The sequence below is a fragment of the Melopsittacus undulatus genome, chromosome Z (genome assembly GCF_012275295.1).
Source record: "Melopsittacus undulatus isolate bMelUnd1 chromosome Z, bMelUnd1.mat.Z, whole genome shotgun sequence".
Classification (NCBI taxonomy): Eukaryota; Metazoa; Chordata; class Aves; order Psittaciformes; family Psittaculidae; genus Melopsittacus; species Melopsittacus undulatus.
In genome coordinates, this window is record NC_047557.1 from 20,303,803 (window position 1) to 20,325,102 (window position 21,300).

Below are 21,300 nucleotides of genomic sequence, written 5' to 3' on the forward strand. Positions count from 1 at the left end.
CTGTATCTTCAGAAACCTTTATAAACCCAGCACTACTCTTTTTTGGTTGTGCTCCTAACTTCAAATTCCCAAGGTATCCCACCATTTGCTGCTTAATTCTATCTTTGCAGCAGCCCATTCATTTGTTTTCAGACAAGTATTTAAATAGCTGTACAATGAATCAAGTGGAAAACTTACAGACTGAAAAATATAAAAGGAATAATAATACAGGTTATTTTTCAGTCTGTTGGGTTCCTTAATTATTTCACCCTGTGCCTGCACAGATAATTTGATATAGCATATTGCAGGGAGTAGTGAGAGGGAAGAAAGGAATGATGGGCTTCAGGAATACATGAACTGATCCTTTTGTTAAAAAATACATATTGAATTTCTAAAGGAAGTGTAGACATGAAATCTGTAGGCTTTCAGGAAAAAAAAAAAAAGAGCTCCTGAGAAGTATAAAGATTAAATACAGATACTGCACATGTTTGTGTCAGTTGATTATCTAGTAGGCATTACAGAGTTTGTATGGTAGTCTTGTATACTTTTAAATGATGATTTAACTCATACCTGTTTCATACCATCAAAGATTCCAAAGGAAATTATATCAATCTAGTTTTAGGAACACGTTTTCTGACATAATCACCAAAGGTTGCTTTAAAGTGTCCTTTTGCATGATCACTTTTCATTTCCCTCTTTAAAACTGAGAAGTGTTTCCAGAACATTGCAGTAGCAGTCAACATCTTGAAATGTTGCCTTTGGAAGGTATAATCCAACATCTTCTTAGGACAAAAGTGTATATTTTTATGGTGTATTTTAACTTTTTGACTGGATTGAATTGTTATTTTTAGTTAAAGAGCTATACACTAATGTGAAAACTTCTATTATATTTTGATTATATTCTATGGAATTTTATTCTTTAGAATACTGATGACAACATTTTTTATATTACAAAATTAAATGTGGCTCTAGTAGATATTTTATAATCTGGATCTGCAGGACTGACTGCTTGGAAGGAATGCTTATAGTACTGGCCTCTCACATCATAACATACAGTTTTCAAAAATCAGTGTCTATTAGTAAACCTATGTATACTATGAAGCAGAAATACCAATTTATTTTAACAACCAGTCTTCAAAGAAATTCTTTGAAAATCTATGCTGTTGTATAGCCTGCATTTTATAGACAAGATTAACAATATCTTTGAAGCAAAGAGATTTCAAGGTAGAACTAGCAAGTTATTTCAGCACACCAGGTCTTACCAGGAACACATATTACTTGTTGAAGTAACATTTAATCCTTGGAGCATCAACTCTTTGTGTTCCAGTGGCCATGTTTAGACAATAGTATTTGTAGAACAGAATTGTGCCTTTCTTTTTTGGAATGTGTACTTAGGCTACAAGAATCCTTTGTCTTCCTAATGTCTTCCCTCACTATGGCTTACCACTGTACTACATCATACTGCTTACCTGTGACTTATAAAGATCAAATTGCTTTAGGGCTAATCCTTCTCTGCCTGCCTCCTTTGTGTGACAGGTTTTCAGTGCTGAAGATTGAATGGGGAATGACTGTGTTCCTTTGTATCTGAGAAGTCAAAAGAGTTTGAGATTCACAAAACATAAATAAATAAAAAAATAATTTAAAAAAAGCAAAGCCCCTACTTGAGAAGAAAAGTATTTTTGCAGCTGAAATAGATCATGCAGATCTCTTTTTGTTTAGGAAACAGAAAGGAGAATAGAGAAAGCAGTTGGGGGATGGGGTTCATGTGCCATTGCTAATGCTTCTACTTGCCAAATTCCAATTAAAAAGAAACAAACCTATCCAAAATTCTGGTTCTGCTTTTCTCTTTAAGAAGTAGGATTCAGAACCAATAATATTAATAGTAACAACAACCACATAAACAATAATAGTATTAAAGAGTCTTCCTCAAACAAATGTTGATTTCTTTCCCACTATCTGCCTCCCATCATCTGTTCGTCCTTTCTGCATCCCATTGATAATACTTAGCTCAGGAACCATAGAATCATGGAATGATAGAATAGTGAATCCAGAGTATGTCAAACTGTTTTCTGATTTTCTTCTTAATTTCTTTGGCAATTACTTCTTCCTGGGCTTTTATTTCTAGTCATGTTTGCAGTCCTTCAATTAAAGATTGATTCAATGGTGCCTACAGCCACTAGCAAATGGCTTATTTAATACAAGGGAAATGTTAAAACGCTTGCTAATCCAGTAATCACTTCTGTAATATATTCTGGAGTTATTACCTGTTTCTTTAGCATAGTAATACATTCTTTAGTGGCAAAATTCACTTATTCAGTTCTAATCCTTTGTTGTTCATTATTATTAAGGAAAGAAGCCTTTTATTTCTATATTATCTTATGATTTAAAAGAGACTACCGTAATTTACTGTCTATCGTCATTTTTTATCCAATTTAGAACTACTTCAACTTCATATCTAATTTACACTTTTAAAGATAAATATCAGGTACAGAAATTAATTTACGATACTGTATGGGAAAAGAATAATGAATTAGATTGGCAATTTGCTACTAGCATTTTAATGTAAATATTTAAAAATAGTTTTTCATTTTAGTATCAACTGAACATTTATGCATATGGCCACAGCTGCTTCATTAATTCAGAGTACCATCATAATGGGATTAAAAGCAAGACATTCCCTGTAAAAAAAAAAAAAAAGTCTTCTTCTACATAAGATGGAGCTGAATCTTCTTAACTGTGAGTTGATCAAGGACTATAATTTAAAAAAACCCAAACAAATCCTAAACTATTTTTCCAATTCTATTAACAGAAAGCAAGAACAATAGAGCTGTGCAAACCCACCTGTGCACTGTGGCTTGATTTGATTAGGAAATTTTAAAGAAGTGATAACTTGGTCTTGAATGTTAAACATTTCAAGTGAAAGCTGTCCAGTAAGAACTGCTGGCTCTTTTAGTGTCTCTTATTATTTCCCCATTTTTGCAGTCCCAAAAGCAGTCTGGTAAACTCGTTTCAGCTCCTGCCTGGCAGTTTTTTTGCTAGGAAAGACCTTACAGTATTTGGGACTATGTTAGGCTGTGTACTGCTGGTGTCTCTTTTATGAACAGTGACATCAAAGTAATGTCTATTTTATGACTCTTAAGGTCTTACCTGGGCATCTGAGGGCTAGGGCCTCCACAGAGCACTCAAATTGCCTGACCCATCTGCATGCCTCCCCTGACTGTAAAGAAAGCCTGTGGCTGTTCAGAGGAACTTTGTTAAGTGTCCCTGCCCATGGCAGTGTGCTTGGAACTATATGATCTTTAAGGTCATTTCCAACCCAAACCATTCTGTGATTCTATGATATACTGAGCCAGCCAACTGGAAGCATGAAACACAGGAGCATGTCTGAATATGTGACTAAGTTGTGCCCACCAGTTACTTCCATATTTCCCAGTTACCACCACCAAAGATCTGAGGTGAGTTGCCTAATATACAAAAAAAAGGTATTTTTCATGACAATGGTAGAACTCCTTCCTGGCCTGAGAGCAGATGCCTGAGTTTAGGCATTTCTGATTCTTGAATTTTTTTGGCCTTGGTTCCTGAGAAAGTGAAGGAGGCAGAAGTGAGTCTTCCTATTGCCACACCTGGAATTACGCCTTCCAGCTGAAGATGAGTCACTTTGCAGAATGTAATGCAAAATGCATGAGGTCAGAGAATGAGAAAAAGAGGCTGTCTCTGTTGTATGGTGATGAAGTCACTCCTCGAAAAGATGTTGTGCAGGGGCAGGTTTTAAACTGTGAGCACTACTCCTAGGGTAATGTATTGATTTTATCTGAATGTGGACTAAAGACTATGTGGAGAAACCTGCAGAACTTTGTCTACAGGAGAAGAGCTGTTATTCTTGCTTTTCTCCAGGGTTGTCTGACCCTGGCTTGTGACTGCTCTGATTCACTGCTTTTTCAGGCTACCTACTCAGAAGCCTGCATATAATAGAAGCCAAATTTAGGCACTTTAATGGGTAGTCTCAATGTAGCCTTTAATTTTTAAATGAACACTCACAAAGAGAATAGGCTTTAATAGACCAGTTTCTTGGTAACCTGTTAATGGAAGAGAGATCTACTTTCAAATCTACCTTTTCAATTGGACAGATGATAATACATCACTGATCGGAGATGTCAGAAGCTGGACAAAGTGTGGAACGAAGGTGCCCTCAGATTGCATTGAACGGTCATATCAGAAGCCACACTTGCACAGTTTTATTTTCTGTATTCATCAACCAACAGGCTGCATTCATAACAAGAATGAAAAGAATGACATAGACAAGAGTTCTATTTTTCTTTCTGATTTTTCTCACCTCAGTCCTACAAACCAAATCACCTTTCACTCTTTTCAGTTGTTCTGCTGTTTTTACCCATACAGAAAATGCAGTTTGGGGTCACATACAGTCCTCAGCTACCAGTGACCATAAGTGACATAGCTGGGCTGAAAGGAGAAGAGGAAGCACATGGAGCTTGTCATCATAACTTTCCCGTAAAACAGACAGTTTGAGTGAATATAGGAACTTTTGCTGATGCAGAAAAATACGAGATCAATTTAAAGGTGAGAAGAAGATCTGTGTTGGGTTGCATATCAGATTTTTGATGTGGAGATTGATAATACCTCTCATGTTAGTTTGTTTTAAACTGATCACTATTCTGACTCCAAAATGTGTTAGTCTATTTCCAAATCAAGGCTGTGCTATGCTGTAGTCCTAAGGAAGAGTAACCTGAAGTGCTGAATGAAGAGAGCAAGCAGAGGTCAGCCCTATGCTGCCTTCCACTCTATATGCACTTTGGTAATGTAACCATATGTTTCCACTGATACAGACTGTTAATAAATTAAAAATCACACACTTTAGTACTAGTATGGTGACAGTAAATCATTCTTTAAACTTTTTAGGTGATCCTGAGAACTCTTAGTTTTCACATACTTTCACTATATAGGAAGTTTGAATTTTTCAGATTCTTCTATGGTACCGTAATCAAATGTAGAGAGTATTTGTTCTGTACCTCATTTTTAATCACTTCCTTGAATGTGAGATGATACATGAACAGCTTAAGTTGTCCAAAACCATGTCAATCCTCTTCCTGTTGTTCTGCCTTGAGAAAGCTAATCACTGTTTAACAAACCCACAAAACTTCAAGAAGCATTAGGTAAAAATCTCATTTCGAATCTCTCATATAGCTAGAAAAGTTTTGCAACATTAAATAAAGATCTGAAAATAACAGAATCATGTGGGTTGTAAGGAACCTCTGGAGATCACCCAGTCCACTTGCCTGCCATGGCAAGGCCACATAGAGCAAGTTATACAGCAGCATGTCCAGCTGGGTTTTGAATGTCTTCAGAGAGGGGGACATCACAACCTCCCTGGGCAGCCTGTTCCAGGGCTCTGCCACCGTCAACATAAGAGTTCCTCCTCATGTTGAGGTGAAACTTCTTGTGTTTCAGTTTATGGACGCTGCACTTCATCCTGTCACTGGGCACCAGTGAAAGGAGTCTGGCACCATCCTCCAAAGATGGTGCAGAAAAAAGTCTGGCACCCTCCCACCCTCCTTTGAGATGTATATATATATATATATATATATATATATATATATATATATATATATACACATTAATGAGATCTCTCAGTCATCTCTTCTCTAGACTAAACAGGCCCAGCTCCCACAGTCTCCCCTCATAAGAGAAATGCTCCAGACCCCTGATCACCTTTGTGGCCTCCACTGGACCCTCTCCAGTAGCTCCTTGTCTTCCTTGTACTGAGGAGCCCAGAACTGGACACTGCCCCAAACAGGGCCTCAGTAGGGTAAGTACAGGGGGAGGATTACCTCCCTGGACCTGCTGGCCACAAGGGCACACTTCCAGCTGATAGTCAACTAGTCACCTACCAGTACTCCCAGGTCCTTTTCAGCTGAACTGCTCTCTAGTAGGTCAGCCCCCAACCTGTACTAGTACTTGGGGTTCTTCCTTGTTGAACCTCACTGGGTTTCTCTCCACTCAGTTCTCCAGCCCTTCAAGGTCCTGCTGAATGGCTGCAGCTCCTTCAGGTGCATCAGTCACTCCCCCCAGCTCTGTATCATCAGCAAACTTGCTGAGGGTACATTCTAGCCCTTCATCCAGGTCATTGATGAACAAGTTGAATAAGACCAGACCCAGTATTGATCTCTGGGGAATACCACTGATTACAGGCCTCCAACTGGATTCTACTTTGCTGATCACAACCCTCTGAAATCTGCCATTCAGCCAGTTTTCAATCCCCCTCACCGTCCGTTAATCTAACCTGCATTTCCTAAGCTTACCTACAAGGATGTCATGGGAGACATCAAGGTAGAGAAAACATTCAGCAAACCTTCACAGATATACCTGTATCTTGTCAATAACATACTCTTCCCTAAACCAAGAAAGGGGGCTGAACTGGGGACACAAATACTACTGCCTTTAAGGGAAATACAATTTTATAGTTATTTTTTCTAACTACCCATTTTAAGCAGGTATTTTTTCATTATAGCACATGAGAATGTTGCACGAACTGTGACATACAGAGCTAGTTTTTCATAGAATATAAGCAGATATAGCTTTCATTTCTGAATATCAAATGCTCACAAACTCTGTATATGGAAGAAAAGAAGCAGCTACTTTACCCCTGAAGATGATAAAGTGACTGTAAAATACTGCGTGAGGAGCAGACTTCTGTTTCTCTGTTTGCCTGCCTTTTTGCTGAACCCATTTACTATTGGCAGGATCCATATGAATGAACACCAGGCTGAATATATATTGTGTCCTCTATCTCACAGAGCAATATAATTTTGTTTTATTGTGGAAAATAAGGCTGTAAATCAGATTACTCTCCTTTTTGCTATCATGACCTAGATAAGGCCTTTAATGATTAATTGAAAAGAGTAGCTGATGTAAATACCGCTGTTTTCCAGATCTGTATTTTTTTAATGCAAAAATTACTGACATTTAAGAAAACCATATAAAGGTTTTTTTTTAAAAAAAAAAGTACTTTTTACAATAGTAATGGGGGGTTGATTCAACTCCACTGAAGCTGATGGTGGTCAGCCCTTTATTCTGAATGTTTGTTGGAAAATTGGACATTGTTTGCAAACAGAATGGCCAAAACTAGCAAAAAAAAAATCTATGTTGCTAATTGGTTACTGAACTATAGGAACCAGCTGGAGGGATTTCACTTGAAGCTAAATCTTTATTTGCTTTTAGTTGCACAATACGAATCTGTTTATCTGCTATCTGAATTCATGAAATCATAGAATCAGAGAATGGTATTGGTTGGAAGGGATCTTAAAGATCAGCTAATTCCAGCCCCTCTATTCAGGAAGGCACTGTAAACCATGTAGACCAGTCATTTAGCTTTTAATCTTAATTTGATTTCAACCATCTGTTTCTCTTTCAGCATGTAAAGCCCTGAGATCAGTACATTATGATAACTCTAAAACTGAATATGGATGCAGACCATAAAAAAATTTAATACTATATAATAACAGCTTAATGAAAAATCACAAAGCTTTTTGAAATTCCATCCCATATGAAAGACTACTGGTCTTCCGACTGCATTCTTATTTTAGCTATTAGTAAAAAATGTAGAGTGATTAATCCAAATAGTGGATTACAGACCAATGTTAATTGTTCTGAGTGATGATAAAATATTTTTGGGGGAGAGCAAAAGTTTTTCATAATAATTTTTCTCTATGCTTTCAAATTGCCTATCAAGTTTCAAAACCTGATGCCACTGTGGATGCTTAAAGGCTGTCAGAAGTACCAGCAGCATGAGAAAGTAACAGATGAAGAGTTGTCCTTTCACCTAGTTCTGTGCCATACAGATGTCTACATAACACCAGCAAAATTTTATTTTATTTTATTTTTTTAAATAAATTACTTCTTTATAGAGGATGGATAAATTCTGAAATGATGCTATCAACATGAAAGAGCAATAGAGTTGCATACATAATAATTAAATGAGTAGCCATGAAAGCAACTAGGATAAATAAGTCAACTCTGAATGCTACAATATTGTTTTGTGTCAACTGCTCCAATTTAATATTAAATAGAATATTATGCCTGTGATGTTATTTTGCAAAAGGCTGTTAGGTTTTTTTAAGTCAGGAGTTGAGTTGGATCAAAATATCAAAATTATAAATACTTATCTATCTAATTGAGAGTGACAAATAGTCCTTACTTATATGTGCTATGGTTATCTTCCAAAAAACCCCACCATTTTCACGAGTTCATTAATATGAACTGCTTAATATATAACCTTCTGCAGAGTTTTTTCCTCTCAATTTGTCAGTTCCTCTCTCTTGTTCTACTAGTCTTCACATCATATAAAATCCACACCAAACAACACAACATACTATTTTTAAGGTTTATCTGAGAAAACAGTTGTAATGAATATGGCTGTATTCACATAGTTCACATAAAGGGGGAATTTCAAAAGCATTCACAGAAGTTTAAAGGACACATTTAACTGACTCTTAGTAAGAACTCTGTCCCTATATTCGAGTACTGCACATATTCCCCTAGGAAGTAAACTGAGGTGAACCAACATGTGTGTGCCAGTGATTTCCATGCATATAAAGCACCTGTAATCCTTTAATTCAAGCACTAGTAATGTAAACTGTTGACTGAGTCTGCAGATACACATCTGCCAATTTATGAAATAATGGCATTTATGACAGACTGAAAGATACAAAAATACTACAAATCACTTTCAAACTTGAAAATGTCTGTGGTATTTACCCTGAAATTAAAATAGTCATCTGAGGTGAGTTAAGTTTATTCAAAATACCATAGGCATATGGGTATAAGCAAAAGTACAAAGAACAGAATACTTACCTGTCATTCAACATACTGCACAAAGGCCATTTTATCAAAAAATTCCCCGTTAAAACCGGAGATTTATTTTTTTTCCAGTGCCTTAGGATAGCACCTTTTTCTCAATAAAATTAAGTAAGGATTTCAGAGCATTTTATATAACCTCTGACAGAAGTTTAGCAGTGCAGTTTACCATAGGAATATTTCTCTGTAATAAGGTAAAAATATATTTTGTGGGCAAATCAAATGAGAGTGGGAAGTTCTCATTATAAATGTAATCCTGCTGACTAAATCTAGAGTAGTGACACATATACTTCAATTACACCTTTAATAGAGCAAGTTTTGCACATCTGCCTAAATCTGTGTATGAAATCACAGAATCATAAAATCAACTAGGTTGGAAAAGGCCTTCAAGATCCAAGTCCAACCTTTACCACAGGACTGCCAAGTCCACCACTAAACCATGACACTAAGGGCCTCACCTACATATTTTTTTGAACACTTTCGTGGACGGTGATTCCACCATTCCCTGGCACCCTGTTCCAATGCCTGACCACCCTCTCAGTGAAGAAATTTTTCCTAATATTCAGTGTAAACCTCCCCTGGTGCAGTTTGTGTCTGTTTCCTCTTGTCCTGTCACTTGTTACTTCTGAGAAGAGACTGAACCCCACCTCGCTCCAACCTCATTTCAGATAGTTGTAGAGAGTAATTAAGGTCCCCTTGAGCCTGGCCACAGCCCATCAACCCAGCCTGTCCAGGTCCCTCTGCAGAGCCTCCCTACCCTTCAGCAGACCAACACTCCCACCCAACTTGGTGTTGTCCACAAATTTACTGATGGTGCTCTCAATCTCCTCACCCAGATCATCACTGAAGATATTAAATAACACTGGTCCTGACACCGAGCCCTGAGGAACACCACTAGTGACCTGTCACCAATTCAGTATGACATTTACCACCATTCTTTGGACTCAACCATCCAGCCAGTGAAGAATCCACATATCCAGGCCATGAGCAGCCAGTTTCTCCACTGCTGTAGGATACAGTGTCAAATGCTGTACTTAAGTCCAAATAGACAATGTCCATGGCCTTTCCCTCATCAACCAGGAGGGTCACCTTACTGTAGAAGGAGATCAGGTTGGTTAAGTAGGACCTGCCCTTCATGAAATCGTGCTGACAGGGCCTGATGCCCCTGTTTTAATTCATATGCTGTGTGAACACACTTGGGATCATCTGCTCCATGACATTCCTTGCCACCAAGCTCAGGCTGATAGGCATGTAATTTCTGGGGTCTTCTTTCCCCTCTTTTTGTAGGGGGGTGCCACACTGGCCAACTCCCAGTCCTCTGGGACCTGCCCACTAGACCAGGGCTGTGGAAAAAATCTAAGGTCTTTAGCACTTTAAAATGTGACACTAATAGTATATTACAAGTTTACTTTTGTTGAAAATTGAAATATTCTGTATTTTTAAGCCTGTGTTTTTGTAGGCATTAGGATCCCCTCAATCCCATACACCCACTCCAAAGCTAGTGGCAATTACCCCAGTATTACATGAATTAACATCTGCAATACACATGCATTTTTTTTTGTCAGCTCATGTTCTCATGTTTACTTCACCCCTGTTATGCTCTGGCAGAATCCAAGCCACAGTAAAGAACAAAAGAAACTGGGACATCTATTAGTTTTAAATCTGACACACATCAAGAAAGACTATATGGTTCCTTCTTAATTCAAATATTCTGAGTTAGAAATGCAGATATTAGAACTTTAAGAACTGAAAGATATCTAATCTTTCAGTAATAAAGCTTGCTTACACTTTTTTCAGCTCAACCCCTAAGTCACAAATAGTTTCATTTTTTTTTTAAATGAAATGTTATTTATAATTCATTTGTTTTAAGAAAATTATTATCAACTTGAAATAAAACATCGTTCATATCACTGCGTGGAAAGTATGACTTGTTGTGAGAGGAACCCCTCTTCTGGTTGAAGCACAGAACACCATGCATGGACGTACTGTGCAGTGCAAGCAGGGAGTTCTCCCAGGCTGGATTCAGTCATGGCACCTTTAGAGAGCAATTCATCTCCCTCAACAGAAAACATATAATATACATTATGTCAGCTTATTCACATTGACTATAGAGAAAATAGATATCTACATCTTAGATGTCTAAAGCAAGTAGGAAAAGTGTCATCTAGTCCATTGTTACATGAAAAGCTTCCACTTCCTGTTCTCTAATTTGTCTGCAAAAGCACACTCAGCTGCTGTAGCATACATGGCTGATACTGAAGATCAAGTATGCCATTGATAATCATTGGCTTTTTTTCCACACGATTTCCAGAAGAGATTTATGTGGATATACTGAATATAACAGACCATATTCTGGTCACCAATATCTACATACTTATTTGAAAAATCGCTGCAATTTTTAAGGACATCATGGTTGCCATTGCTTCTAAGAATTTGAACATTTAATTCCGATACTGCTTTACTTCCCAATTCCACAGTTTCTTACTTGTTTGCTAATTCATTTTCTCCTTTATGTCTCAGGTCAAATTCTTAAAATAGTAAAGGGGAGAATTTTGCTCTTGCTACTTTAGTCACTTGGCTTTACCAAACCCCTTATTTTCCCTTGTGACTTTCCCCCTGTCTTCTGCAGAAGTTCACTTTTGCTACACTTTTGCTTTTTGTGATCCTCACTTTCTCCATTTAGAGCATTCCCAAAAACGTTTCTGTTGCTCCACTGTTTGTTACAATGGTGATCAGCTCTCCCAAAAATTGCTAGCTGAGCCATCTGGATAGTGTGATAGAGCTCTACCTGTCCGGTGTACTGTTCCAGATACTCCATGACATGAACAGCATGACCAGGAGGATTTCTCAGCAGGAAGGATCTGCACAGATACATTTCAAACATTCCCCATAAGAATGCAAAAAAAGCTTAGTTGCATCTGTGTTTTCAGTCATTATGTCAAGAGGAGGGGAAATATTAGTAACACCTCTTCCTTCTTAACACAGTGCTGGAGCGCAACATGTTTTACTAGGATTTTACATGCACCAAGAAAGGCCTCATACTTCTGTGCTTATGCCATGAAATTTGTTGTTATGAAAAGATCAAAAAGTCTATGACTAAGAATGGCCAATGCTGTTCAGACAAAACAGTATCTAGCCTCAATCTTGATTCAACTATCAAAACGAATTGTAGCCATTTTCGTGCTTTATAGGGCTTAATATCTTTCCTGTATCATTAAAGTCTTTTAGCTAGTTATATCCAATGCACACAGGCCACAGCTCAACCAGTTCAATGGATAATTTGAGCACAGCTATTCCAGCAGTATCTCTGAGAAATCAGATTAAACTACATTACATTGAATTATCTTTACTATTATTTGCCTTCTCTAGCTTCCTTTAAATTTCTTGGCACAGAAACATTTTCTAGATTAATCACAGCATTGGTGGCACCACCTTTCTTCTAAACTAAAAATTCAGATGATTTATTGCTTCTAACAGGTAGAGTGCACTCTGAGAACTGAATGGAAACCTTCAGATCAGGGAGAATTTAAAGAGAGCAGCAGAGTCTTCCAGCAGAGTATTTCTTGGGTCCTGCAGCCTGAGAAGCTTCTCTGACTGAAGAATAGAAGCTGAACTCAGGCAAACACCTGAGGGAAAGCATGTAAGGTAGGCTAGCTGTGTGTTCACATGCATGCATATCTTCTCTTCTGGATATCACATTTTCTTTTACTGTTGGGGATTTTACTGTGTTACAGGCTTTCCAAAGTTAGTCCCCTGGGGTTGAAGAAAGAGCTGTATTTCCCAGTATCTCTATTTCCAGTTAAGGCAACACACTTCTGCATTACTGTGTTGTATGAGACAAATATCATGATTAGAAGAAATAGGCATAACATCTATCAATAACTGAAATGTCTCATGGAAAGTAATTTGAAACCAACACTTGAAATTACCTCTTAAAGGAATACATTAACAAAGGATTATGATTTTAATTGATCTAAGCATTTATCTTTCTCACCTTCCTATTTATTTGATTACCATGAATTTAAGTATGATTGCAGAACATTATTAACTAAGGATGCTTTTCTGTTTATAGAACAAATTTAAAGATTTAATCTTCTGTTCCCTGATGAGCCCTACACACAAATGCTCAGATTACATGATGGGTTTTAGGAGAATAAAATTGTACAGAGCTGCCAAGATGGGGTCTTCTAGAAGAAAGTATGGATATCGTGTGAATCTAGATGAAAAAAAAAACCCTAACAATCCAACAACAAAAACTAACAATGTTAATGTTCCAGAGCCTAAAGCCAAAAAATACTGGACATGACAATGCCACATTTCTCCTCAAAAGAGCCGAAGTACTATTTCTTGAGTTACAAATCTATTACACAGTTAGAAAGAAAAGAACTATTTTGAAATTCTGGAAACATTAAGTTTTTGGTTTAAATGATAAGTTGCCATTTTAGTAAATATCTATATACTTTCAGCAAGGGACAAAGCAAATGCTCTTTCACTCTGCCAACATAGAGAATGTAACTACCTGGAAAACTACATAGTGTATCAACACATGGATTAACAGGATGTGAAAAATATGAGGTCAAAAAAAAGTGTATTCTCATGCATATTTGCAAGTTCTTCATAATAATAACCAGACGTGCCACAGGCTACGTAGGTTATGTTTACACATAACCTAGAAAGCCAGTCCTGTTTCCAATTTTTGTCTTTTTCTTCCAATTTGTGTCTTTTACAAAGGAATTATTTGTCTCTTACACACTTACAAATGTTAGAGATAAAATTCACCATCCTAAATCAGTAAAGCCAGTTCTGGATTTTTTTCCTTATTGCCTAAGGATTCATAATGCAAGACTTTGCCTCAATATAGCTACCGGACTCTACGACCCAAACGAAAGATCAATTAATTCCTCATGCCAGTTATTTCTACTATATTTCATTACAAAAGCTTACAAATGAAGGTAATCATGACACAGTCACAAACTGGTATATAAAAAATAAGAATTTGGGAAGGATCTAAATTAAAACAAGCATAATAAAACAGAAATCAGTAAGTTAATATGATGCAATGCAAAAGTCACCATGTGACTAAAATCATCTTTGAAAAAACAGAGACAAGGGTATCCAATAACACAAGGTTAGTATTATAAAATACAATTTTCAGTAAGACTTTTTATAAGTAAATATTAAATTTAGAAACCCATGATGGTTTCACAGAGGAATTTTAGTCATACTAATTCTTACCTGTCAAGCTTGCTTTGTTAATAGATGGTTGGTTACACATTGGTGAACGTCTGTTTAAAAGAAAAAAAAAGTATATGCCTGATAAACACAGAGATGACTGAATCCTTGAAAAATATAATAGAAAATACATTTCCTTGGGAAATTATTTGGGACTGGAATATCCTGGCATTGAAAAAAAAAATAAAAAAAGTTCTCAGCAGTATTTTAGGAATTTACAAGCTCATTAAAAACCTACTTAATCATACTTAGAGCTTATACTTAACTTCAAGTTTAGTTTACATAGATAGTTATCGTTATTCTAACATGGCTTGCATTTGCCACATTCTCTTACTTGAAATGCCTTTCTTCTTATTTTTCATTTTATTATTTTGCATATACATTTCACACATTATTTTGCACATACCTTTCACAATAATCTTTAGGTCAAACAGCTCAGTGGAGTGCTTTGCTCACTGAAGAAAGCTAAAAGGTGCTGAACTGACACAGCTCTGTAGGGATGTGTGGATGACTGCAAGTAGGGTCTACATAAGATCTGCATACTCCAATCAAGGAGCTGGAAATATCTCTTAAGGGCATTGCATATGCAATGGTGGGCAGTTAGTTTTGGAATGCTAAATACTTCTAAGTTCCAGATGCGCACATTTTGGGTGAGGGAAATAACTCCACTACAAAATTTAATGTTAATGTTAACTGTGATTCTGTAACATGCTTGGAGAAAGATCATATTTATAACATCTCATTTATAATCATGAACCTCTGTGAATAGTGGAATGTCATTCTCTTGGATAAATTAAGCAGAGTTCTAGGCTCAGATCATGGGAGTAGCTCACAATGAGCGTAGCTGTCTGCTCACTTTGGTTCATTTGCAAGACTCAGACTCTGTCTGAATGATCATCTTTGAATGATCTTTGACATATGACTAATTTATTGAAAATCATACAAATTGCACAAAACCACTCCCAAGTTTATGCAAGGGCAGCAATGCAAGAGCAATTAATAGGCAAGGGGGCTATTGTCTCAGCTATCAAGGGATTAATAAATTTATTACTCATCCACATGTTTTATGCAGGTTTGGTGGCACAGACTGAAATCCCTAACACCTAATTGTTATTCTTAGTTTACATTTGAACAGTATCACTGCAAAAAGTTCGGTGGCCAAGAACAGACACTCACTTGCTGGGTGCCCGATCTTGTAAATTGGTTAATGCGGCAAAGTTATTCCGTACGGTACGCAGGCTCGCCAGCACCTGGAACAAACAAACAAGTTTTAGTCTAAAATTTATGCACAGGTGAGACTGACATTTCTCTGTTCAACTGTGCTGAAAATAAAAGGAAAGGACATTGCAAAACAACTGTAAATGGTTTCCAGAATTGGTTTGTCCGAAGTCTTTGACCATTACTTAACAATAACATGTCTGTAATACCAGGGCAATAATTTATTTCTTTTTTTTCCTCGTGAACAACTCATTATGTTGTGTAAAGGTAAGCTTACTTGAAGAGGAGGAAAGTTTTTCACTGAATACTACTTAGTTCTTTAAAATTACCATAAAAGCATTCATGTTGGGAAAATAATAGCCCACTCAAGACTACTACTTCATGCATAAGAAATGATTACAAAATCTTCCACTTGCAGTTCAGCCCACACAGACCTTAAAGGACAAAGGAATAAGATTGTCTAGACTGCCAGGAAAAATAAAAACTGCTCCTTTAAAGGGTGCAGTTGATTTGGGTACTTAGTCAGAAGACCAGAGTTAAGAGGAAGGTAGAACCTGAGCAGGCACAAAAGTCTGCAGGCTTTTACAAACTCTGCACACTGGAAAGGTAGTATAAATGAGCTACTTCTTTTCTGGACTTAATTTCATCCAAGACAGCAGCTAGTAGAAGTAGCAGATGACTGTCTTCTCATTGTAAGTGGCATAGGCACTCTCTTCTGAAGCTAGCTGGGTAAATGCAACTAATTTTGTGCCACGTAAGGATAGTAAGATTCACTTCTCCAACGAGGGAGGGGTAGTTCAGCTTATGTCAGAGAGGAACCACAAGTTGTCTGGAACCAGATCGGGAATGAAAGGAAGCAACAACACTCTTTAATGGTGTGCCTGTGCGTGAGTTGCTCATTTTTTTTTCTCAGCCCAAACTGGGCTGGTTCCCTGGTGAATCCACTGTAGGAATAGCAAAGGTGGAAATGGGAATCTGGGTTCCAGAGCTAGGAGTTGAGGAGGATACAACCATCTTTCCACAGCTGCGTAAGTTTACACATGAGGTAGGAAGGAAGCAGGGGGCTGAAAAGAAAAGAAGGATTTAGTGAAAGCTTGTAACAGACAGGAAATATTCAGGAGATAATAGTGACTGGAGGTGTTCAAGCTACCGTAGGTAGTTCTCAAATGACTTAAGGTAATCAAAATATATTTGTTGCATAATTAGACTATTAATTTAATTATATTTTTCTTTCCAAATATCAGGAGGTAAACTCACATATTTGTTATTCACCATGAAATAAAAATAATTATATATGCCATCAAATTTGCATGTCCAGGGTACACTGATGCTACTAAATGTTGCATTTAGATGTTTAATATACACAGATGGAAATCAGGCCTGAACTGATCAGAAGGGGAAAGAAGATCCTGGAGTTCAAAAGTTCAAAACTGAATGCATAAAATACAAAGCAAAACTGCTGCAGTATGGAAAGTATGAAATAAAAGGAAAGGATGAGTTGAAGGTGGAAGGAAAGCATAAATGGAATAAAGTTGGAAAGCTGGGCCTATGAAGGTAAGATACACATTTTTGGTTACTGCAGTCCATTTTCAGTTGTGTTTGATCAATCTGCCTGGATTCAGTTTACAAGTACCTGAATAATGAGATGGCTTGCTGTGCTAGTATTATGAGAGAAACGTATTTATGTGGCTCCCAGAACAGTCTCAGGCCATGAAAAAATGCAGTTGGTTTTTCTGGCTGCAAGTTCCTACTCAGTAAGCCCTGTTGTACTCAAACTGGCTGTGTATTTTTGTCAGGTGCATTGCAAACTGGGAACGTGTATGAAGGTAACTAACTGACTCCTTGGTGAGTGATCTCAGGTACAGCCATGCCTATTAGCTCTGCTTCTGCTGGACTCTGGAACGAACAACTCAGCGCATGCTGCACAGGGCTGTTTCAGAGAGGGTATCCAGCTAGGCACAATGCCATGTGAAAACATGAACCCTGTGGTATGTGCTGGATCTGAAATCACAGGACATTTAGTATCCGGGGTTCTGGGGCAAGAAGGGTGCAGAGCTGTAAGGTTGTTCAGGGCTGGTTATGAGTGGAGGTTAATGAGCTTTTTCTGTACCCATGCTCTCATCCCTGAAGAGCTAAGGGACAGTCTTTTTACCCTGCCCACTAATATGAACATTGACCAGATTTTTCCAGATTTGTCTGAGATACTATGAGTCCAGAAAGCAGAGATTCGACTGTTTGGTTTGTATATCCTTTGATTTCTTCTTCTGGCAGGTGAGATAACTGTAAGTTCAAGGGTGAAATGTCTAGTATCTGCTCAGCATTCCAGCTGCTTTAGCATCCATGCACATATTTTCACAGTTTTGCAAGTGTAAGGCATCCCCACATGCATATCAATGCAGCAACAAAAACTTTGGCCATTGGCTACAGTGGAGATAGACCACTTGATTTATTGTATAAAGATATTAAAATTTATAAAGCTATTATACTATAAGTACATAATATTTCAATTTTTCATTATCATTTGCTTTAAGTAAGTTTCTCTATTCACAGAGGTTTTACTTATGCTTGATGTTTCTTGAGCAACCAGTCACCTGCAAACTGCTACAGGTTTAACTTCTAAGTAAATAATATTATTTTCAAAATCATTATATACAAATAGCTGCAAACGAATTAAAAAATCAAACCTTTTTAATGATAAAAAAACCTAGAGAATTCATCCTTAAATTTTAAATCACCCAAATGATTTTATTTTGAAAAGCTATATTCTATGAGTAATTAAATTACAGCAGTTGCTGTGTATTACAATATAGGGAAGTGCAACTAATAATATCCTTGTGATAGATTTTTTAATTTCAGCTTATAAAATTCCCTTTCTGGTAAAAACAGCAAATTAACTTCTCTTCTGGCTGGATTCTATGTGGGGGACACATCATGCTACCCTACCTCCAGTTTTCAAATGCAGCCGCACTGACTAGAGACAGGAAAGCTAAAACTGGAACTATTACCACCAGGTGGCTCATGATCAGATGAAACAATTCTGATCGATTGAAGTAAATACAGATGGTTTGAAATAACTGGAACCTGTGTTCTGCATGTCATGATCTACTGCCACAGGGAAGTCCTAAACAGATTAAAATGGTGCTTTTGCTGCTTACAATATCAAAATGCATCTGCATGATGAACTATTGCTCTAGGAAGATACTAAAAGTGTAATTTGCAAAATGATTAGAGATTGGCACATGGGATCCAGTTACTGAAGTTCTGACTGAGGTCCTAACACTGGTAAACGTAACTCAAAGGGATGGGTCCTGTGCTTAGCTGAATATGCAGTCTGTGAGCAGGCCCCTCTGAGAGATGGGATATTGCATATTTAAGTAACTTTAAGGTAAGGGCTACGTTTTTCCTAAGAGTCCAGTCATCTGCCACTTCCTCTCTATTAGGCATAGTCTCTCAACTGCATCTCAATTCCTCCTGTCAGGGAATGTGACATGGAATAACCCATCCTGTGAGTGCTCTTTCTCCTGTTCAATACAAATGAAAACAGGTTGATTTAAAACACTGCTAGCAGGGCTTTGTACTGAAATGCTAAAAGCTCTCAAATAATCAGTTATGGGACCTTGGTGCAAATAACGGTAACATTCAGGTGCTCCTCCTATAATTGTTGTAGCACATTCATCAACACCAATAAGAATATGAAACTGCCCTTAAATAGGGTGTATTGTCAAAGGAAAGAAAAAAAATTAAATGGAGTGTAATATTTGCCGTTTTTCTAGTCATCCTATAACCTACCTTATCTATGTGGCATAATCAGTAATAAAAATTCAGATGACAATGAATATGAACTCAGCTATAGTACGTATTATTGGATTGCTTGACCACTATACTATTTGTGTTTTTTCTGTGCTCCAGAGTTAGGGTTATTATGTTTTCTGAGGAACTAGAACCAGAAATGGTTTTACTTTTTCTTTTTTTCTTGTTTTTTCTTCTGTAATTTATTCGTTTCCATAACTGTTAAAGTATGGTTATCATTTGAGAGATCTTAAAATATTCTTAGAAAAGGCCCTGGCTTAATATTTACTCTGTTAATATATGATGAAGGTATTCTTCATATTAAGGATTTGATCATAGAGTTTTATAAAGGGTATGTGTTTAAAATATAATTAAATATATAATAACCTATTAAATTAGTGTTAATAATATTAACAACTTATCAGTAGACCAAAGCAACCTGCATATTGAGACTGAAGTTGGATACCTTATTAACAGTTAAGACTGCCATGTGACCCAACCTTTCTCTTTCCATTTATGTTCAACCACATACAGTTTACAGATTTATTGTTACCACTGTAGTTACAATATATTAACTTTCATTCCTATTACAGGTTAAAACTTACTATTATGAGTTCAGGAATGTTAACTTTTGCTACACAGTAAGACAGCTGTATTGCTAAAAATTGCGGAGTTTTGATCTAAATTATGTAGAATTTTGAGCTGCTATGTTATAAAACAGAATCTGAATGAAAAATTTAAACAGAGATGGTTTTGCAAAGCAGTGTAAGTATTTCCTGTTTTATATATATAGTATACAACTCTATTCTGGGTAAAATTCATCTTGCATCTAAAAATTATGTTTCACTGAATGCATAAAAGATGTTCAAAAAGAGAACTTGTAATTATAAAAATTAGAGTAATAACAGAGAACACAGATTTGTCTTCATCATGGCTATCTGCTTACAGTATTTGAAAAGCTATCAGAGGTGTTTATTGTGTTGTTGCACTTCAACATTTCAGATAATCAAAAAGCATTAAGCAAGAGATAACAGGAGTGGGAGGTTTATGACTTCTGCTTAGACAGTTTTTTACCCATTTCAAGCAAACAGATGTTACGCAATATTAACAGTGGAAAGCAATATATCTGTCCTTAAAACTGCAGGACTGTGTGAGAAATATGGCAAAATTGTGCCTACCTGGGCAAATGGCGTCACAATCAAGTCATCTCCATGTCTGAAAAAAATTAGCAGAGTTGTAAGTTAGGTACTACTGGAAACTTAAGTGACTATTTTTAACAGGAAGCTCAGGTTATACAAAGCATCATAGGTAATTCCAGTTTTATTCTTCTGCAGTTTACTCTCTACCTCTGCTTTATGCATTCTTTGAAAAGTAAATATCAACTTTGTTACAGCCCAGCTGCCTGGTGTGTCAATGGGATGGCTGATGAACAGGAGGGTTTCTACAGGTGTGGGTTGGGCAGATGACTGACTGCCCTGGACTGATCTGCAGAGATTTCATCCCAAAGGATGGAGGTAAAAACACCAAAAGCAACCCCATGAAGGTCTACCAGCAGATTTGCGAGTGCAGAATGAACAACTGTAGATGGCTGGGCAGTGCATCGCAGTCAAATGAAAACCTTGTAAAACTTTCAAACTGATTCATGCTTCTGTAGCTATCGGGGGGGGCTGTGGAGGGGGCTGACCAAGTGTGTGCTGTTGCTGTGGCAACCTCACCCTCACCACGGGTGACGTATGGGCAAGGTTCTGGGATGACGCACTGTAGGGCAGAAGCGAGGAAGGCAAAGAGAGGTTCCTTCACTTCAGCACCGAAATCTGCCACTTGAAATGGTTTCCAAAAAAATACAGCCTTGAAAATACAAGTAGGCTTGAAGGGCTGTTGAGCTTAAGAGCAGCATCTGTAACACTGAGGATATGGAGTCACGTCTCTCCAGGGGACCACGTTGATAAAGAAAACTTAAGACTTTTCAGTCACGGTATCTAGTATATGGCAGCAACCAATCTGAAAAGAAATCTTCTGAAATGTCTTTGTTTTTAATTCGTCTGTATTTTCCTACAGTAAATTTATTGTGATGAGTTACAAGTTGCAGTTCTCAGCAGATATTACCATTACTTTGGTGCTATTTCAGTGATATATAAGCATAATGATGTATTTAACAGCAGATTTCAAGTCCATGAAAATCTAAACAGAAAAATGCTTTCTGATAAACAG

General features: G+C 37.1%; 1 protein-coding gene across 4 annotated transcripts in view; it reads right to left on the reverse strand.

Moving 5' to 3' along the window:
- PDE4D (phosphodiesterase 4D) overlaps positions 1-21,300 on the reverse strand; it is a 397,194-nt gene that overhangs the window by 84,703 nt on the left and 291,191 nt on the right. For all 4 annotated transcript variants that reach the window (XM_031051530.2, XM_034072748.1, XM_034072749.1 and 1 more), the window contains exons 3-5: positions 20,268-20,304; positions 15,259-15,332; positions 14,086-14,135 (exon numbers count right to left, since the gene is read on the reverse strand). In XM_031051530.2, the coding sequence (XP_030907390.2) occupies positions 14,086-14,135; positions 15,259-15,332; positions 20,268-20,304 (161 nt within the window). The remainder of the gene's footprint in view (positions 1-14,085; positions 14,136-15,258; positions 15,333-20,267; positions 20,305-21,300) is intronic.